General features: G+C 34.5%; 1 protein-coding gene across 1 annotated transcript in view; it reads right to left on the bottom strand.

Moving 5' to 3' along the window:
* The window catches only part of CSMD3 (CUB and Sushi multiple domains 3), a 1,276,067-nt gene that overhangs the window by 378,519 nt on the left and 876,149 nt on the right, over nucleotides 1–21,399 (bottom strand). The window contains 3 exon segments of the mRNA XM_030304305.1: nucleotides 10,286–10,474; nucleotides 12,140–12,355; nucleotides 18,623–18,739. Coding sequence (XP_030160165.1) covers nucleotides 10,286–10,474; nucleotides 12,140–12,355; nucleotides 18,623–18,739 — 522 coding nt within the window.

Here is a 21,399-nt window from a genome sequence, read left to right as displayed (position 1 = left end):
CCAATATGGATAGGTCATAGTCTACTTTGATTTAGTTGGTTCATGATGATCACGTGGTGTATTAACTTTATACTCTCATACAATATTTTTAAAGATTCTTTCTAGGCTTATTTGAGAGAGAGAGACAGAGAGTGTGTAGGAATGGGGCAGAGAGAATTCTAATCAGGCTCCACGTTGTCAGGGCAGGGCCTGCCGCAGGGCTCAAGCTCACAAACCCTGAGATAATGACCTGAGCTGAGATCAAGAGTTGGACGCTTAACCAACTGAGGCACCCAGACACCCCAACTTTATACTCTCTTATAAATTTTGTTTAATGTTTATTTATTTTTGAGAGAGAGAGAGATTGAGGCAGAGAGAGAGAGAGAGAGAGAGAGAGAGAGAATCTGAAGCAGCTCCAGGCTCTGAACTGTCAGCACAGAGCCTGACACGGGGCTCAAACTCACGAACCACAAGATCATGACCTGAGCCGAAGTCAGACACCCAACCAACTGAGCCACCCAGGCACCCCTCCATTCTCTTATAAAGAATGAATGAGCACCTGTAGTATGTCCGTTTATGGTAGACACACAGAGGTACAAAGATAACTAAGATACAGACTCCATCTTCAAGGGGCTCACAGTCATGAGATGAAACGGTATGCATTCACTTGCCGAACTCAGTATAATCAAGTAAGCTTAGATGTGTATCTGCTAACAAGCCAGTTAGATTATAAAAGGCTCTCTGTAAATCTATTTGTTTATAAACCCCAAATGAATTATAAAAGTTTAAGTTCACAGTCTTCTATGCAGCTCTGTTAAACAGGACATGTGCATTGCTTCTTTTCATTCTTGTGGATACTGAGTTTTTCTAACAGGTACATTTTTCTTTCTCCCTTTTCATTTTGTTGAAAATAATTGCCAGCTATTCCTTTCTTGAGCTCCGAATTTCACTACCTATTGCGGAAGGATTTATTACATACACATGTAAAACACTCAACATTTCCTCACCATTTTCAATTTTTATAAATTTATCTTTTTTGTTTCTATCATAATTATAAGCTTTCCCTTAGTAGTCTTTTGGGGCGTCATCATTGTTGGTCGGTTAGTTGATTTACTTATTAAACTTGAGAGGTTGTGTGTTAATATCTGCACAGCAAATGAATTATAGACTAGGAGGCAGTGTGATGGTCCAGGCTGAAATGGCAATTAGAGTCCCTTATTTGTGTTAGGCTGAATACAGTACCTCTGAAGTAGAGCTTTGTTCATATAAATTAAAGTTAGTGAGTTTAAAATGCAAAAAAATAAAGGAGCTTTGGCTATAATATATTCATTTCTTTATCAACTCAACAAATTTACTGAAAGCTTTCTATATGCTAAACACTGCTGTAGATAAAAAGGTAATTCAATACAGCATTATGAAACCTAGAAAGGGGAAATACAAAAATAAAGCTCATGAAACCTATAGTAAGGACATCTCACACATACTTTGAAGGTCAGGAAGGCTTCATATCAGGATGGATAAATAAAGTATGCCTGAAGAACAAATTGGTTAGGCCAAATTATGGAATGAGGACACGAGTAAGAGGATAACATTCAGAATTAATTTTAGGGGCAATGGAGAACAGTGGAGGTGGAGAACAGTAGAAGAATTTTAAATGAGAGAGTGACATCATTGAATTTGTATCATAGGAAGTTCATTCTACATCTACTATTTGGGGAAGAGAGAAAAGAATGGAGACTAGAGTCTGTTACAATAATACAGGTAAGTAATGATAGACAATGGTGTCTTGATCTATGGTAGGATGATAGGAATGGAAGTTCAATAGATTAAAAAGCAAAGCCTTCTCTAGCTACTAAAGAACACTTTCAGTGCTTTCTCACTCTACCTTTGCATGCACCGTCTTAGAGGTCAATTATTTATTTGCTTGTGCCAATACAGGTGAAAGTTTGATCATTTGCATGCATTAGAACCTCAACATGTTCTTAACATCTTAATGTATAGAAACTGCTTGGCATGTTTGGTAATGGCCTGTAGCATTGTGTGGCTGTATTCCAGAATGCATACAGAAGAATGACTCTAGAATACACTAAGGCCCACCCAAGAAAGGACTTAACGGATTTCAACCTTTTCCAAAAGGCAATGGGAAATCAGTGATTTATGTAGGGAACAGATCTGATCTGATCTTTCTTATTATTTTTTTAATGTTTTTATTTATTTTTGAGACAGAGAGAGACAGAGCATGAGCAGGGGAGGGGCAGAGAGAGAGGGAGACACAGAATCCGAAGCAGGCTCCAGGCTCTGAGCTGTCAGCACAGAGCCTGACATGGGGCTCAAACTCACAGACTGTGAGATCATGACCTGAGCTGAAGTCGGACGCTCAACCGACTGAGCCACCCAGGCGCCCCTATAATCTGATCTAAGGATAACTGGTGAGAACAGACTTTAGGGTGAACTTCCAATAATACCCATCTCCTGGCATTTATTTATGTCTTAGTGCAATCCTTCCCCTTGAGTTGAGTGGGACCTGTAACTTGCTTCTCATTACTCCTGTGACTATATTTCATTATATAAAACTGAATCTTGCTAGTAACTCACTACAGGGACTCTCCCTGTTAGCTTGATGAAGCAAATGGTCACATTGGAGAAGTCCACATGACAAGGAACTGTAGACAGCCTCTAGGAACTGAGCAAAGAACTGAATTTCTCAGTCCGATAACTACAAGGAACCGATTACATCCAGCAACATTGTACGCTTGGAAAAGAATCCTGAACCTCAGGTCGGAACTCAGTCAACACCTTGATTGGAGATTGTAAGACCCAAAGAAGAGGACCCAGTTCAGCTGTGCGAAGACTCCCCACCCACAGAAACCATGAGAAAGTACATGTGTTGTTTTAAGCTCCTAAATTTGTGGTAATTTGTTACTTGTCAATAAAAACAAATATAACTAACAGGGTTACTGAAGATAAATTAGATGAAATTTGGAAACAGAAAATCCAATTAGAAGAGATAATACAATGGGATTATATATATAATTGCTACGATGTGAGCATTGGAATCAGAAAGAGCTCATTTTAAGCTCTTTATAAAGTTAGGCAATTAATCTAGCTACTTTATAAAGTGGGAAAATAATATTCTCTCAAATGGTTTTTACAAGGAATATGTAAAAGAAAAAACTATATATAGTCTAACACAATGCCTAGCACACATTCTAACTGTGCTATTATGTTATTCTTTACGAGGACCAATGAATGAGAGCTGGTCTGGAATAATGAGAGTGAAAACAGAAATGGCGGTAAGTTTGAGCAACAGCTTTAGGTGGTAGGTCTTAGTGATGATTCCAATATGGATTGAGAGAAAGAGAGGGGGGTGTTGAAAGATGACACAATTTCTAGGTTGGATGCCTGGCTGAGAATGATGCCATAACTGAAATAAAGAGTGCAGAAGGAAGAACTGATTTGGCTGAGGAGATAATGAGTTCTGTTTGGCATGTGAAGTCAATGTGCCCGTGGGAGGACATCCATATGGAGAGGTCCAGTGTACAGCTGGGAATGCAGACTTGGTACTCAGATCAAGGAGGTTTTGGAGACAGTTTTATGTTATCCACAAATTACCTCAGTGTTCACACACACACACACACACACACACACACACGCACGCCCCATCCTAATCTTTCTGGAGAAACATGAGACATCTTTTCTCTTAGAAATAAGTAAATTACGTGCTAGTTTAATAAGCAGAACCCATAATTAAAAAATAGAGAATAGGGAAAGATTTTTTTTAAATTTCCTTAGAGATGAATGATGAGTAGTAAATTCCCAAATGCCAGAGGGATATTTAAGTTGACTCAGCTTGGCCCGTCTGCTGAAGAGGTTAGCAAACTATGGCCCTAGGGCCGCATCCAGCTTACTGCCTGCTTTTGTAAGTAAATTTCTATTAGAACACAGGCACACCTATTCATTTATATATTGTCTATTGCTGCTTTTAGGACACGCAGGCAAAGTTTAGTTGTTGTGACCACAAGCTGTAAAGCCCAATATATTTTCTACCTGGTACTTTACAGAAAAAATGTTTGCTCACCCCTGGTCTGCTCCATTAAAAAAAAAAAAAAAGGTAGTATTCCAAAATAGTACATCAGTACATAATACTAAAAAAATGCCATCTGGAATATCACAGCACTGGTCTAAAAAGTTCAAGACTTGGTTTCTGGCATAATCTTCCACTCATTACTTATAATTTTTCCAGGTACCATTTTCTCAGCTGTTAAATATCAATAATACCTCCTTGACTTGCTTTGTAAGGTCACAAACAAGTAACTCAAAAACAAACAAAAAAGCCAAAGTATAAAGCACTGAACAAGTGTAAGTCAACGTTACATATTTTTACATTGTCAAGAAATCAATGCACCCAGTCATAATTATACCAGAAAATATAAATATACATTTGGGTATATAATTTATCAAGAAACTTTCTATCTAATATTTTCTGCTATCTTTACCAGAAATATTTGGGTTGAGTAGAACTCATATTGGTACCATTCTTTGTCGAAGAGAGACGCATAGAAAATTAAGGCATTTGCTTAAAGTCAGTCAGCTAATTAATAGTAGCATCTGAAAGCCAGGGAGGTCTCTTAATACTAGTTTGCTTTCTACATGGCTATATATCTACAGCACTGACTAACTTGAGTGATTATATATAGGCTTCTTTTAGAGAGAGACAGAGAGCAGAGAGCATCTGCAAATGGGGGAGAGGGGCAGAGGGAGGGGGAGAGAACTCAAAGCAGGCTCCATACTTAGCACAGAGTCCGACGTGGGGCTCGATCCCACAACCCCGGAAACATGACCTGAGCTGAAATCAAGAGTCAGATGCTCAACTGACTGAGCCACCCAAACTTCCCTAATTTTTAGAATTTTTTTTAACGTTAAAATAGTTCTAGATTTACAGAGATGTTACAGTGATAATAGAGTTCCCATATATGCTGTACCCTGTTTCCACTGTTAACATTCATTTTTAAACTAAATAACAAATAACAAGCAGAATATAGGATCTAAAAAGTCAGAAAAGTGAGAAAAATGAGTAGATATGTAATACAGAGTTATCATTTTTCTCATTTGACATATGATTAAAGAAAGATGTTGTTACTTGTCCAAGGTCAAATAAAAAAAAATCAATGACACGTAAAATTAGAAATAGAAGTAGATGTGTTAAATGGGGGGACTGTGAGGATGAATGAATTAATGTTTTTAAAATGATTTCAAAATGCGTGGGCTTCTTAAAATGTGTGGACTCCTGCTTAAAGACAAGTCATTACTAACACTGAACTTGCTAATCTACTTTCCAAAACAATCTGTTCTTTCATTAACTCCTTGTTTATTTGCAACATGACCTGGCATGATTTCTGGTATATTTGGAGGCTGAATAAGAATATGCAAGTTTTTTCTTGATTTAGAAAGATGATAATGGAAATTCCAGTGTTCTTTGTCATGTGAACTTTAGAAAAGGAAATCTGGTACTCATTTCTTGACCGGAAACAGGGCAGTGTTTCTTATTTCAAAGTAATAAATTCTCTTAATACTTTTTATTTTTATTTTTACTTTTTTGCTTTTGGACATTTTGTTGCCACTTAAAAAGATGACCAGATTACCCATTTCAATAGAGACACGGTTCTCCAGGATGATCACTTAAATATAAAATATGTTCACTGAAATACCATTTTACCTGCTGATTATTTTTATCTCTTCCAAAATGTAAATGTAGTTATGGGTATACATTTTTTTTTTAAGATAAAAGTTTCATCTTGATCATTCAATAGGAAATAAGATTGTATGTGTGAAATACCTAGCTTCTGATAGCACATTAAACTTTTTCATCTCCTTTTCTTCTCTTTTCTCTCCTGCTGGTTCATAAAAATCAAGAGTTGCAGGTGCAAGAAGAAGAAACAGGTTGGTTGAGCAAGGGTCATGTGTTGAAGTGTTAGGTTACTTACATGTCTTTTATTGCTTACAGCTATATGCTATCTTGCACTATAGATGTGATTCTCCACATTTTACATCTGAGAAAACTTGGCAGGAAAGAGATCTGAACAGCTTCCCAAAGGTCACACAGCTTAGGAAAGGCTGGAGTGTAAATATTAACTATGTGCTGGTAATGGGGACCACTTCTTAGGGAGAAAAATCCCTGCTTCTGCACTTTAATGCTCTCAATTTCTATGAAGACTCTTCTCTTGCCTCTACAAATTCCCCTGCACGTAAGTAATCCCTGATAAATGGGTCGTGGTCAAAGAAGTTTCCTCTGATTAAAATAGAAGACAACATAACGAGTTCTCCAAAGCCATGTATCCACTATAATTAAGAGCAGATTTCCTCCCAACGTTATTGAAACCTCCAGTCAAAGACAGCAGTGTGCTACTCTGAACTGAGTGCAAGCCTGGGACTCAGAACATTCTGACAGCCATGGCTCAGACTGTAAGTTTGTGTTTTTTATACACATTGTATCTTCATGATAAAACAGTTACATTAAATCTGCTTTCACGGCATTGATGGATTTTTGGAATGAGACACTACATGATATAATCCTTTATAGATTGTGAAGACCATATTATGGTGTTATTATATTTTAGTGGTTACAATATCACCTTAAAACATAAATACAGAGGTTACTCAGAAAAACTAGTTAAGTGAAAATGTTATTTATTACTTGTCTAACATCCACAACTAAGGTAATTTGTACCAAACCCTACCAATAGAAACTGAAAGACACCAAGCAATTAATACACTAAACAAAGAATCAAAATTAAACATATACAAAGTTTCTGTAATTAGTTTTGAATATCAGTTGCTTTACTGTCCAAAGTGTCAGACCCCTTCTTACATAACTTATGTACACACACACATATATATATATATATGTATATATATGTATATACATATATATGTATATATATATGTATATACATATATATATATATAAATCATTTTAGTAAATGTTAGTATTAGCTTTCCATTTGATGTAACATTTGAAACCTTATCTATGGTTTGTTCTGGGAATGTATCCATCATTTGCAACCTTGTGCCAGGGAAAGACCATTTAGATTCCAAAAAAACTGAAACAGAAGCAAAGTTTTGGAATACAATCTATTTATAATTTGGCCACTATCTATAACATAGGCTTTCTATGAGGTTGATAATGCTAAGGACTAAACAACAGTTTTTAGGCAAGTATGGACTAGAGAATTGGCATGAGAGATAAAATGAAAAGTACAAAAAAATCTAAAAAGAAACAAAAACTGTCCAAATAAATGAGAATTGGTAAAATTGGGTCTGTTCATATGAATACTTACAAATAATTTGCATTTTATGTGACGAAAGACTGTGAACTTTGAAAAGATAACAAAATACGAAATATATACATATGCATACACGGAACCAGAAATACAAAAAGGAACACATTTCTTTTAAAGCACAGGCAGAGTAGTGAAGAAAAGTTAAAAGAAAACTGGAGAAGTAAAGTTTTTAAAAGTCATTTAATTTGAAGGAATATTTCTCCCCATCTTGTAACTTAAATGTATACCTACAGTGGAATTTATTAAAGTCAATAGGCTTAACTGTAAATTTCAATAAGCTTAAAAGCAAGCACAGCTTTTTTGAAAGTGGGGGGAAAATTCCCATGGCAATAATTTGCTTTCTCAATTTGTCCACAGGTTGATTTTATTCATCCTTCCCATTAAAGATTTAGGCGCAAATAAACCTAGTCTCAAAGAAATACTTTAATAAAACAAAAACTAACTTAAAGTTATTTTTTTGCAAAGTCAGATTTTCATAACTCCATGTATTAAAGTTTATTGTAAATATGAACTAAACCTTAAAAATATACACACAAACAATGTCTTAACCTGTGTAACAGCCTGCTTGGTATGTATTTGATACTTTGAGAGAAAATATTAACTCTGCCTTAGAGTCCTTAAGGAGTCCTTCAAGATTCACCTTTGCCTGGACCCTTTTGAGATAAAACCACCTAGTGAGAAAAAGCTGGATTTTAGAATATGAAAAACTTCATACAAATCCTTACATCTGCCACTTACAAACTTGAGGATCTTGGGCAAGTTATTTAAAATCTCTAAGGCTAAGATTACTCTGATGAAAAATGGTGGTGGGAGGGAGGATAATAATAGCAGAATTTGAGTAAGGATTAAATGAGATAACTATATATGAAAGAGCCTAATAGACCCTCATAAATGTTAGCGTTTTATAAAATGGGATTCCTTCCCTACTATAATCGGTTTTATAAACTAGATTGATGGGCTGGATAGATAGCAGAGTATACTCAATATAGTAAGTGTTATAATAACATCTAAATTCTGAATCCTTCCTATTTTCCTGGGATTATATTAGGTGTCTGACTGGCATGGCTGATCTCTTAATCCTCATAACTAACTCATAACAATGAACTAGGTACCACTGTTGTAACCATTTTACAGATGAAAAAAAAATGAAGTTTAGAGGAGTGAATTAACCCAGAAGAAATCTTTTACCTTTTATAAAAAAAAAAAAAAGAATTAATCCAATATCAAATGACCGCCATCTAAACCCACACACTCAATAGACCTCACTTGAACTATTCCCAAGGTTCTCATTAAGTGCCCTTTGAAAATATGCACATCAGCAAAAAAAATTAAAATGGGGGAAATTCAGGTAAAGAGGGGAATTCCAAATCTGGCAATAGCAGGAAAAAAAAAATAACAACAAAACAAACGAAACCAGAAAGATTGCACGGTACATAGCTTTCTGAAAAGATTCTCTGAGAATGTGCTCATCGCCTCCCAACTTCAAGCCTCTGTGGTTGTTTGTGCTATTTCTATAAAAGCCTAGGATTTAAAAAATTTTTTCATCTGTTATATATCATCTTGTCCGTTATATAACCCACAGAGGCTGTGAAAACAATCTCATCACTATAAAAGCCTTCAGACCCACATTAACCTGGAAGATCATATTTTTCTTACTCGATTTGGGGACCCACAGGAACTCCCACATTTCGTGTACTCGATAATATATTGAGTAACTCATAGAGGGCAACTTGTTCATTCTCTTTTTCATCTTTGGGGTGTTTTGCTTGCATAGAAAAGACAAGGTCTTGAACCATAGATCAAAACTCTAACACTTTGCCTGAAGTGGTAGCATATTCTAACTTATACCGATCTGCAACCCACAATTACATTTACAATTAAAGTAAATTCAAATTAAATGCTTTTGAGAGTTTTAACAGCTTTATAAAATAATTATGAAATGACCATTTGTATCTGGTTCTGTCATCAAAGCAAATACTGACAACCAGAGAAAGGCTAATGACCCGAAGAAATTTTTGCGTCCTTCTTTCCTACTTTAAATAGGAAATGACTTAAGTCTTAGTCAAAAGTCCTTCAGGGGCGCCCAGGTGGCTCAGTTTGTTAAGCATCCAACTTCAGCTCAGGTCATGATCTCACGGTTTGTGGGTTCCAGCCCCTCATTGGGCTCTGCGCTGACAGCTCAGAGCCTGGAGCCTGTTCTGGATTCTGTCTCTGTCTCTCTCTGGCCCTCCCCCACTCATGCTGTGTCTCTGTCTCAAAAATAAACAAAACATTAAAAAAAAGAAGTCCTTCATTTTACCTATGGAAAAATCTTTTTTTTTCTTTTCATCAGTTAAAATATTAATTTTCAAAGGTTGGTGTGGGTGGTGGCTCCAAACTGCAATACTGTAACTATTGATATGCTTTATTTCACAATATAAAATGAATTGCCAGCTTAATTCATTGATCATAATAGAGCAATTATATAGATTGTACATATTGAGTCAATACATGCCTTGATAGCCCTCAAATTATCTATTATTTATTTGCCATATTTTCTTTCACGATCATCTTTCATGAATGTGAATCCTAAATTACAAAATATCGCCACAACTTCAGTTGTAAGCCATGGGAAATCATCTCTCAATAGAATATAAGAATGAAATGTTCTGTAAGTTCTCAAAATACGATTATCTTTCTCTCACCTATCCTCTTCTATCAGCTATCTATCAATCATCTATTTATATATCTATTGATTCCTTTTCCCCTTCATCTGAAAACAAATTTAGAAGCATGGTCGCTTAAATGGAGCAGTTGAGAAGTTAACTGAGGTACACCAGATTGCCAAGTGGAAAAACAAATAGAAATAACCGGTATGAAATAAATGAAGAAATTCAGCAGATCATAAAAGAACAAAGGGTGTATAACCATGCAACTCCACGGACAGTGACTCACATACAAGCAAATGAAAGCAGCTGACCACGTACCCACACACCTTGGCAGAGGTGCACTCCACACCCGTCGGCCACCACCAAGACAGATGATCTCTGACGTCCCTTCCAGGCGGTAACCTGATGAGCATGAGAAGGTCAAAGTGTCACCAACCCCAAAGCTGAACCCGATTCGGTTACCATATTGAGGAATTCCAGGATCTTCACAAGGTTCGAGGTTATATTCTGTAAATTAGATGGAGAGAAGGACGAAGAAAATGATAGTATTCACTTTTAAGGATGTATTGCTGTTGTTTGCAAACTGGATGCTCCCGGGCTTAGTCAGACATTTAGTAAGCGAAGCATGCTAATGACACACATACTTTTCTTCTTTTTGGGAAAGATCTAATAGCTTAATAAATACTTTTATGTGTGAAATTCAGTATAAATGAGAAAATGTCACCTTCCGAGTGATAAATTGAAAATGTAGCTATTTATCTCCTATTCTTTTCTCTGCGTTAGAAACATTTCCATTTCACTGATTTTGACTTATAATAATAGCATAAGAGATGCATATTTTCAAACACAAAATAACATTTTGGATGAGATCATTTGCACTTTTGAAATGCATTTTACTTAATGGTTTTAATCTAAATGACAAAGGCTCTTCGCCTCTCCTCTACAAAGAGTTCTATTAATCCATATTCTGAAAAACACAGGGGTTCAAAAGGCAATGGTTTATGTAAGACTGAAATGCCCACATGCTGAAAATTGTTACATTATAGATTTATATAAGACAATTTCCGCCAGCAATGAATGAACATCATGAAAATGAACAGCTGAACACTCTTCAAGGTATAACAGAGTAGAGTTGATTAAACAACATTATAATTTTTTTACCATTCTAAGAAGTAGCTTATCTAAAAATATTCCCAGGGCATGCACTTACCTTGTAATTTCAATGGAGAACAAAAGGGATTATTCCATGTTGATGTATTATTCTATTGTTTAAAAAATGTATTTGGATATACTTTTAACATTCTAGGTTAAAACTGATTATGTTCATATACTATTCATTACAGAATACCTTAATTATTTTAGAAGTATTTCCATGCAAATACTAGAGTAAGAACTGAAAACAAGGTTAGCATTTGTGTGATTTTATGTATATACATTTTATAATAAATATATATAATTATAATATTACAATCTTAATTTCAGCAAGTGGACATAAGATTTACTTATTAATATCTCTGTATTCAGAAATAACTACTTGCCTCATTATTCCATTCACTAGAAAGTGGAACTCTAACTGATACAAAACTTTTTATTCACTTTGGTTGTACAAATTTTTTTCCTGGATTCCAAATTATAATGTTGTCTCTAGATGAGGTTATTCTAGAATAGAGGGATAATCACATTAATTTTTTCTAGATCATCTGTTTCCAAATCATTAAATTGAGTTTACCTTAATCTTGGCCTGTAAACCATGCCTTTTCTAAGACACATAAAAAATTGAATATCACTGGTTTAATTCATATTCATTTGAGTCTAACTAAAATATATATTTGAATTTCCATTTTAAGTTCACTAAGCATTTTAGCTACTTTTGCCCTCTGTTAGAATTTTGTAGGAATGCAAGTTAAAGAAATGTAATTAATCTACTTAGAGTTTCTAGCAATTCATTCATTTATTTATTTAGCTTTTGTTTAAAGGTTCTCTTAAATGTACTACTATAGACAATCTTCAAAGTATTTCAAACTTCCCTTACAATTTATTGATAGAGATTTGTTTCCCCCTGCTCCATCTTGTCTGTCATTTTTTCCCTGTCTCGCCATACCTAAATTATGCTCATACTTTAAAAAAACTGACTTTGTTACAAAAGCTTTTTTAATTGGTCTATTTTCTTACCAGAGAATGTAATATTGAATCCTTCATATGATATTGAAAAATCTGAAATGAAGCGCAACTGAGCTCTGAAATTTCCATAGAGACCAGCATTGATTGTTGAAGGAAGTTCTGAACCAGTAAGGCGTGCCAGTGGTTGGGTAAAACTACCATTCTCTGTGATCAGTAAATAGTCGTGATGGTCTTCCAAATGGAAGGTGTGAAAATTGAACTGCACACCTATTAAGAAACAGAGGAAAATTAGACTCACAAAGTATATCGGTAAAACACAGAGAGTTACCAAACTAACTAAAACCAGGACTTGCCTTGTAATTAAATTCTCTGAAAATGAAAAGCACTGCTATAAAATATTCCAAGTGTATCATCTAATAAAATCTTTTTTTTTCCCTTTAGCTTTCTTATAAGACATGTAGTGAGTCATGTTTTGGAAACTGCTTGGAAATAAAATTTAAAAATCAATGCCTGAAAAGAAATCACCTGAGTTTTCTGAAAATATCAAGGAAAATTCATATGCTTTATTTATATAGAAGTGCAGCTTTCTGGCAAATACTTTATATGTCTCCTTCCATTCCTCCTTCAATCTCCTCAAACAACACAAAAACAGTGCTTAGTGATACAACACACAACTTCCAAAGATGCTTAACTCTAGAAGAGAAATATATAGCAGGCATAGGGAGAAACTGTTGAATGAATATAATGACTATTTTTCACACACTTCAACCTGTGTGTATAACATACTGAAAATTACACATATAATTGTTCAGATCCCTGAAATTCACAAACTAAACTCATTTTTTGCAAATACAACTAGATCAATAGACACAACATTACCACCAGCAGAGCCTCTTTTGTGAAACTTTTCTATCACTTCACTTTGCCAAAAGTAACCACTCACTCAACTTCTAGTAGCATAGGCTAATTTTGCTGCCTTATATAAATGTTTTGTAGTTTATATAATGGATTCATATAACATATACGATTCTGGGTCTGAGTTTTACTCAACATGAGGTATGTGAGATCCATCTCTATTTTTGCATGTGGTTGTGAGTTATTTATTTTCAGTAATATATAGTATAGCATTTAATTTTGTGAAGACACCATATTCATTTATCTGTTCAACATTTGATGGTCATTTAGGAATTTGTGTTTTAGCATGAATGCAGATGGTGTTGTGAATATTCAAGTATGTCTTCTGAAGAAGATCTATTTCTGTTGGGGACATAGCTAGGAGCGGAAATAAATACTGGGTCATGCCCCATTACTGGGTCATCAACAGTAGCTCTAATAGATACTGCTTTAAAAAGTGGCTGTGTCAATTTACATTTCCATTGCCAAATCTGGTTGCTTTGTATCTTTGTCAATAGTTCCTTTTTTTTTTCATTCGTTCCATTCTGATGAGTATGGTGTGGCATTGCCTTGTGGTCTTACATGAGTTTTTAATGATATTGTCTAAAATAGATGTTAAAGACTAACAGTTATACACACACCCACACAAAACCCTCCTATTGTGGGTAAGGTACTATGTGAAATAAAGGATGACTACCACATTCATCTTTCCCTTGAAGTATTTTTTTTAAGTTAACCAAAAAAAAAAAAAAATCATTAAAATATGTATTAAAAAATCCCAAAACCCAGAGTATGATAAGTAACATTCTTTAATATTATTCATTGACATTGTAGCTCAAAATGCTGAATATGCTTCCACTCTTCATTGCTTTAAAAAAAAAAGGATATAAAATGAGACCAAATACACTGAAAACATAAGTAATTATAAGACAAGGTTATTATTGCATAATGGGCCAGTGATTTGGATTTGGAAAAGATTTGAAATATACAACAATATTATTTTTCAAACTCTTTTTAAATATGTAAGTTGTTTTTTTTTTTCCTCTCCACAATGAGCAGGAATCTAAGAGCCCTCATAGAAGGAGTCCAGAAATTGAGTCAGTCGTTGAAATGTTCTTCAGTATAAAAGTGGTAATTGGCCCTAGCTAGATGCAAATAAAAATGTTGCGTGTAGGTATGACAAGGAGACAATGCTTTGCCATCTAGAGTCATTGTTATCTATATTTATAAAACAACATAAAAGTTGAAATTTAGATAAGTCAATTTGACATTTACTATGGAATAAAACTAAGAAAAACTAGAGAATAGGAAAGTAGATGGGCAAATGACAAGAAAAATGTTTTTTTTGCACATAACATATATATTTTAGAAAAATGTATTTACTCTCATATGCACTAAGTTAATATGTGGGAAAATTAAACATTTTGTTAGATGACGGTATTAAGAAGCCCATTGTTGAGTGTAACCTTGTCTTTCTAAGTCTTACTTTTTTCATTTGTAAAATGGTGTTCTAGGGTTGACTTTAAGTGTAAATGAGCTGATATATGGGGATGGCTTGACACAGTGCCTTGCACAGAAGAAGGGCTCAGCAGATGTTAGCTATTGTTATTATTCAACATGAGAGCTGATTGTTTTGTCACTCCATCCTAGCCAGCCACTTTATAAAAGGAAACTTCTATTTGTCAGATTATGATTTAAACAATAAAATCTATTTTTATTACTTCACAACAAGGTAAGACCTTCAAAATTCTGCTAAAGGTCAATGAATCCAAGTAAGAAAATGGTACTAAGAGGCTCCTATACCGTAGGCATTACCGAATATAAAGATTTAGAAGACCGTGAATAACTCCTGGTCTATCTGAGGGGAAGTTCAAACATTCTGCTAAGTACTATAAAGCTGATTAATATAAGTCAGGACAGCAGGATAGAAACAGAAGTAACCCACTTGTCAGAAGGGTCAGCAGAGGCTTCCGAAGGCAAGGAATCTCAGAAATAAGCAGAATTTTGTAGAGGAGCAGCTTGAGGATAGATATTACAAGAAGAAGGGGCAGATAGGTAAGGACACACGATCTTAATAGAGCAGTGGGTATTTGAGGAGTAGTGAGGACAAGCCAGTGGTTTCAACATCATAGTATCTTCTCAGAAAAGTGATCATTAAAGAAGGTTTATGAAGGCAATTACTGTTACAGACATAATGGGAAAGATTTGGGCTTAAAATCAAAATATCATAAATATCTAGATTTCAGTTATAGTTATGTCACCAACCATGACATTGACGGTGTCATTTAGACTCATGTGTGTCTTTTTTCTGCTCCTTAAGTTTTTAGGATTGGATTAGACTGTGCTTTATCTAGTGACAAATCTACCTTTAAAAGCTCAAGGTTTTTTTGTTTTGTTTTGTTTGTTTTGTTTGTTTTGTTTTGAATATAGTCCTCTACCATCCCCGCCTCAGATCTCTAGTGGACTAGAACACATAATTAATATTTATTTATTTATTTATTTGAGAGAGAGAGACAGACAGACAGACAGAATGCGAGCAGGGGAGGGACGGAAAGAGGGGAACACAGAATGTGAAGCAGGCTCCAGGCTCCGAGCTGTCAGAACAGAGCCCAATGTGGGGCTCGAACCCATGAGCCGTGAGATCACGACCTGAGCTGAAGTTGGAGGCTTAACCAACTAAGTCACCCAGGCGCCCCTAGAACACATAATTAGCATCTTGATTTCTGAAATATGTCTAAGGAAAATCTCTTATGGTATCATTGTAAATAAGGAGCAATATAGGCTGGATGGTAATACCATGGTTAACTGAATTTGAAACAACTGTTTGTATTTGAACACCTTGACTTAGTGTTAAGTGGTGAATGGGTTACTGATGGTATGTTTGAAGTATCTTATATCTTAAATATTTAGATACTTAGATCTGTTCTAGTCAAGATCGTATAAACCCCTAAAGTCCTGATGATCATGAGTATTTAAGAAAATTCTGGCAATAGATATAAATATAAATAAAATGTAAGTTGTTTCAAAACGATCTCACAAAAACTCTGGATAAAGACTAATATGATAAAATATAAGTGGGGTAAACATAAAAGCCTCAACTGCCCTCCACTAGGGCTATTGAATCAGGATAAAGGTTAAGGAGTCATTTCAAGGTTAAGCAAATGGAAGAGATATAAGCAAAACAAACAAAAACAAACAAAAAACAGGATTATGGGGAGTGGTGATGAAGACATATAAATGACAATGAAATATATAAATATAGGTAGGGAGGTAATGTGCTTTCAGAAAAAAGAGCACTTGATGTGGAGTCATAGGATGTATGTTCAAGTTCTTTGTCCAATCTTCACAGGCACCTTGACTTTGAGTGTATAATAAATAACCTAGTCTAGTGAGTTCAGATTCTTGTCTATAAAATACAAATAACACCTACATGACTTCACAAGGTGTTTGCAAGATTCTACTGATCCTTGATAAAATCAATTCTTAAAAAAAGGGCTTGCACTGAAGATCGAAAAAAAATCAACTGTACAAATATACAATTTTAGGATTTGGGCTTTAAATGAGTATTATGATATAACAGCAAAAAAATTAACAAACATGGATGGGCTTCATTAATGGAAAATATTTCTGGAGTTAAATAATGCCATATTGTGTTTTCTTCTGGAAAAACACATTTTGGAAGGATGTTGATATCTCTGGATATCAATAAACTGGAAGACATCCAGAGAATGGTGATTAGAATGGCAATGGCAATGAAAATATCTTGTGATAAAAAATTGAAGGAAATGAGGTCTGGGAAGAAGACCCTGGGATAAAGGTTTTCTTGATCATGATTGCATGATCATGGGGGCAGCAGACATGAAAACATCATGGGCACAGTCAAGTGACTTGGTGTGTTGCAGAGTTAGGGTGGAGAAAGGATGAGGTTGTTGTTTGGGTTGATTTGTCTAACTCCAGAGGGCAGAACAGGAATAACAGTTGCAGAATAATTTTCAAACATTTAGAATTGTACAAAAATTGAGCAAATTTTCCCAAGAAAGAAGTTTCCTGTCGACACGAGTGTCAATATCAGGCCAGTTCATCATCTTTCTGGAACGCTATAGAAAGTGGTATACTAGGTGACAGGTTACACTGTATTACCTTGACAATTCTTCCCAACTTTAAGAGATTATCCTTCATATAACTTTGGTTACCCTTTGGAGTAGTTGTACTTCCAACAAATTTTGTTGGCTCTTAAAGGAAAGCATCTAAATCTGCATTTCTTGCCATGTAAATACAGATTTAATTAACACTTGCAACCTGTGAAGACGCAAAACCTTAAGTGTTAATTAAACCTCTATTTACATAGCAAGCAGTATGTAGCCTTCCATTTTCTTGTATAATACAAGGAAGCTTATTTTAAACTCCATTAATCCACTGCACACTGGAATAATAGGATGCTCCGGTTAACTTCCAGCAAAGAGTCTCGTATTATGGAGAACAACAAAAACCACAGTTTACAAAGTCTTCTACTTCGTTCCTGCTGTTCAGTACCAGAATACTCATTTTAACTTTTTTTCTCAATAATTTTTAATTGCATTATAATAATAATTCCAATATAATCCTCACCCGCAATAAAATGATGTATAATTTTAATAAAGGCAAACTTCATTTGTGAAAACACAGTGAATTCAAATGTATTAAACATAAGCTTTAATTTTAAAAATTGTAATAGCATCTTTCCATTGCTGAGATTGTTTTTTTAAGATTTTCTATAGTAAAATCAGTAAGTACAGAATAATAGTAAAAATCAATAGGAACAATTTAACAACAGAGCTAAAAGGAAAACTACTTCTCCAAAGCAGTTTTTAAAATGAATAAATGTACCCTTTTTTAAAAGATTAGCACATAGAGATCTTTAGGGAAATAATCTTAGTCCATTTTTGTTTCGATACATTAGGATCGCTATTTTCCCACTAAGGTGTTGCCTTAATTACTTCTGCAAGCTTAGAAGTTTGGTTGTATTGCCTGAATGAACCATATTTAGTTCTACAGAATCTCTCATTTATTTGTTCAAAAGACATTTATTAACAACGATCATACGAACAGTGCAATTTTAGACTCCCATTCAGTTATGTGAGAGATATCTGCAGTTCTAACAGAAAAATGATATACAAGTATTTCTGGAATGGTTGTAAATTCATATGACGGATATAATTATCATAAACAATCATAAACATGTTAAAAACAATGTATATAAAGATGTCATGTTTGCTTTACAATTGGCTCAGCTCTTCAGATCATCTTCCTATTGCCTTTGGAACTTTTAAATCAACCTCTTAATACCGTGAGAGAGACAAAAGCCATCATGTTGGAGATTTTGTTGACATGAAAATTCCCAATAACATTAGTCTAATATGCCAAAAGAAAATAAATATCTCTTACATTACCCTTCTGGTAAAAACATAAGTGTATTTAATACTATGGAAAAGTAAATATAATCCTCTGCTCCGGTTACTCAGATTGAATTTTGTGTTAGCATATTTTAGTACTGATCTGTTTTTGCTCATGCAAAATGACATTGTAAAGGACAATGAAATAAAAATAGATGCAATGAGAATTCAGAAGATAGTCCAATTATCATTGCATGAGGCAAATTACCTTTTCCATGAGTTACATCAACAGTCCACGTACAATTCAGAGAATTTGGATAAAATTCCGGGTAACCAGGTGATAATATTGTTCCACTAGGCCCTCTAACATCTCCTCCACATAATGCTGAAAATACAAAGAAATACAGTCATATGATCAGTCATAGTTAGAGAGGCAGAGGCTGAACAAATCTCTCCTCGCTTGAAATAGAATGAATCTGATTTTCTTTGCTTAAGCTACTTCTCGGTAATAACAGGAGTGTGTAAAAAACCTCTTCCAATGCTAGGAAATAGTTTCATCCACACAGCCCTGGAGAAGAAAAAGGTATGTAATAGCCTCTGGGAATTAGCCTCAAGATAACGTAGCTCATCTTCCCCCATTTGAATTTGAAGTACATACTTATCTTATACATTTCTAATTACAAGTAACATTTGCATAAATTGGTCATAAATTAAACATGAGTAATTAATTGTTTAGCAGCCCCTCTTTTATTAAGCTTTAAGAAAATGAATTGTTAATTATGCAAAATCATTTATTTTAGATTCCTAAAGGGGTATGTGTCATTCTTCATATAATTCTTTTTAAAACAATGAGCAAAGCTGCAGAAATTTTGAAGGCTGCTTCTGCACTTCTGCCTTTCTCCAGGAAGTGTCATGAAGAAACTGGAATTTTTGAGAAACTATAGCTTTTAAGCAAATACTTTAAGGTATTAAAAATAAATACATGTTTATGAGCTAAGGTCGAACAAATTCAAATGCGATTCATTTTTTTTTTAGAAGAAATTGTAGTTTAGAATGCCTTCTACCGCATTCAACAACCATCAGTGGTTATGGTATACCAGATAGTTTTATCAGTATTAAAAATTCCAGGTGGAGATGCCAGCTCTCCTGGACGTGGCCAAGGAAATAAGAGCTGTGAATGCAATATATGGCCTTGTCTGCTCTGATCCTTCTTTAACTTCCCTGGAACACAGAAAGGGGAGTTTGGCCTTATGGTTTTCCATGATTTCCTCCAAGTAATGATGCTCAGAAGAGTTGAGGCAACATTGGCTACTATTCTACACTAACCTGACTAGAAATAAGTTGTCTGCAGTTCCTATAAGTGTTTAAGCACGCAGGCTTCAATATAGGTGTGTGTGTGTGTGTGTGTGTGTGTACACACACACACACACACACACATATATATATATATATATATATATATATATATATATATATATAAACATTTACATATATATACAAACTAATATCCATTTCCACTTCTCCTTTATTATTTCTTTTACTCCACCCAGGAGTAAACGAAGATCTTTTCAAGTGCCTCTCTTAAAGTTGTCCTATAGATTGCTTCCCTGAAACCAAAATAAACCCATGCTTTCAATTCCATTTATTATCAATACATTGCAATACTATGCACAGTTTGCTACCTTAGGCTCCTGTTTAGAGCCTGCATAGCACTTCATTGGCAACTATTATTATTGAACCTCTCAAATTTCCTTTCAATTTTTAAAACAGGCCCATTGCGTTTTTGTGATCAATTTAAGAGCTAAGTATACAATTCCACTGTATCCTGCTGATAATGGTGGTGCTAAGTTGACCTGCTTTTACTTTCCTTGTAATGCATATGCTTTCTACTTCTTGACAGAGGACTGTTTATTTTTTTTCCCTAGATTATTTTTACATATGTCAATTTATTCTTAATACACTATATTTCCTTTTTTCACTATTGTGAGAGCTGGAATGAATGAATGAATGAATGAATGAATGAATAAATGCAACATGGTATGAATTTGTTGAGTGAAATGTGACGAATGAAGGTGCTCTATCATGTGAAAGGACTACCTTTCATACAGCTAGAGTAACACTTAGTGAACAGAGAATCAAAATTAGGAGAGTTAATTTGTAAATTAAACACAAAAAAAAGAGATGTGAAATTTTTATTCAGTACATCAGACATGTGCTCCTGTGCATGTCTGTGTAACCAGCATGTATACAAGTTGTAGACAGAAAGCCCTCTATACATCAGCATTCTTTGGAATAATGCGACTTTGTCAAATCTCCTTTCTGTACTTGGAGGATTTCTTGACAATTTTCTGTCAGTTACACCTACCACATCTGTGTTGAAGACAGACCATTAAAGGGACTTTCTGCAGATAAGTGAATAAAGTTAGAGAAACATAAACACATGAATATATTTAGGAAGAATGGTGCATAACTAATATACTACTAATGACCATTTATATTATTACTTTGATTACAACCAGATGATAAACATAGAGTGTGTTTTTATGACACAGGGGAGATTTCTGTTATTTGAAAATATTAGTAGTAGATAAAGACCTCGAAAGGAACAGACTTAAAAATAGAATTTCATGGTATATTATGGACAAAGAGTGTGATTTAGGCCTTTTTTTCTGAAAGATGAAACTAAAAATAGGAAAACTATGAAAATGTATACTTTATTTTATATCGTAAAATTTAGGATAAAATTCCAACTGCTCACTAGTTTTTAACAAGAGAAAAACTACCACTCACATTGAACTTCCAATGGACAGGTACTACTCTGAAGACTTTTATTTTTATTAACTCCATTAACCCCCATATCAACCCAATGAGAAAAGTGCTGTAATTATTCACAATTTACAGATGAAAAGGCAAGTACGGAGGAACTCCAGCAGTCTAGTTCCAGAGTCTGTGATCTTAAGCCAACTCTTTTTTTTTTAACTTTTGCATTTCGCAGACCAATACATTTTCTTTCTTTCTTTTTTAAGTGTTTCTTTATTTTGAGAG

Source organism: Lynx canadensis, chromosome F2 (assembly GCF_007474595.2).
Source record: "Lynx canadensis isolate LIC74 chromosome F2, mLynCan4.pri.v2, whole genome shotgun sequence".
NCBI classification, from domain to species: domain Eukaryota; kingdom Metazoa; phylum Chordata; class Mammalia; order Carnivora; family Felidae; genus Lynx; species Lynx canadensis.
This window is presented reverse-complemented; position numbering and strand designations above follow the sequence as displayed.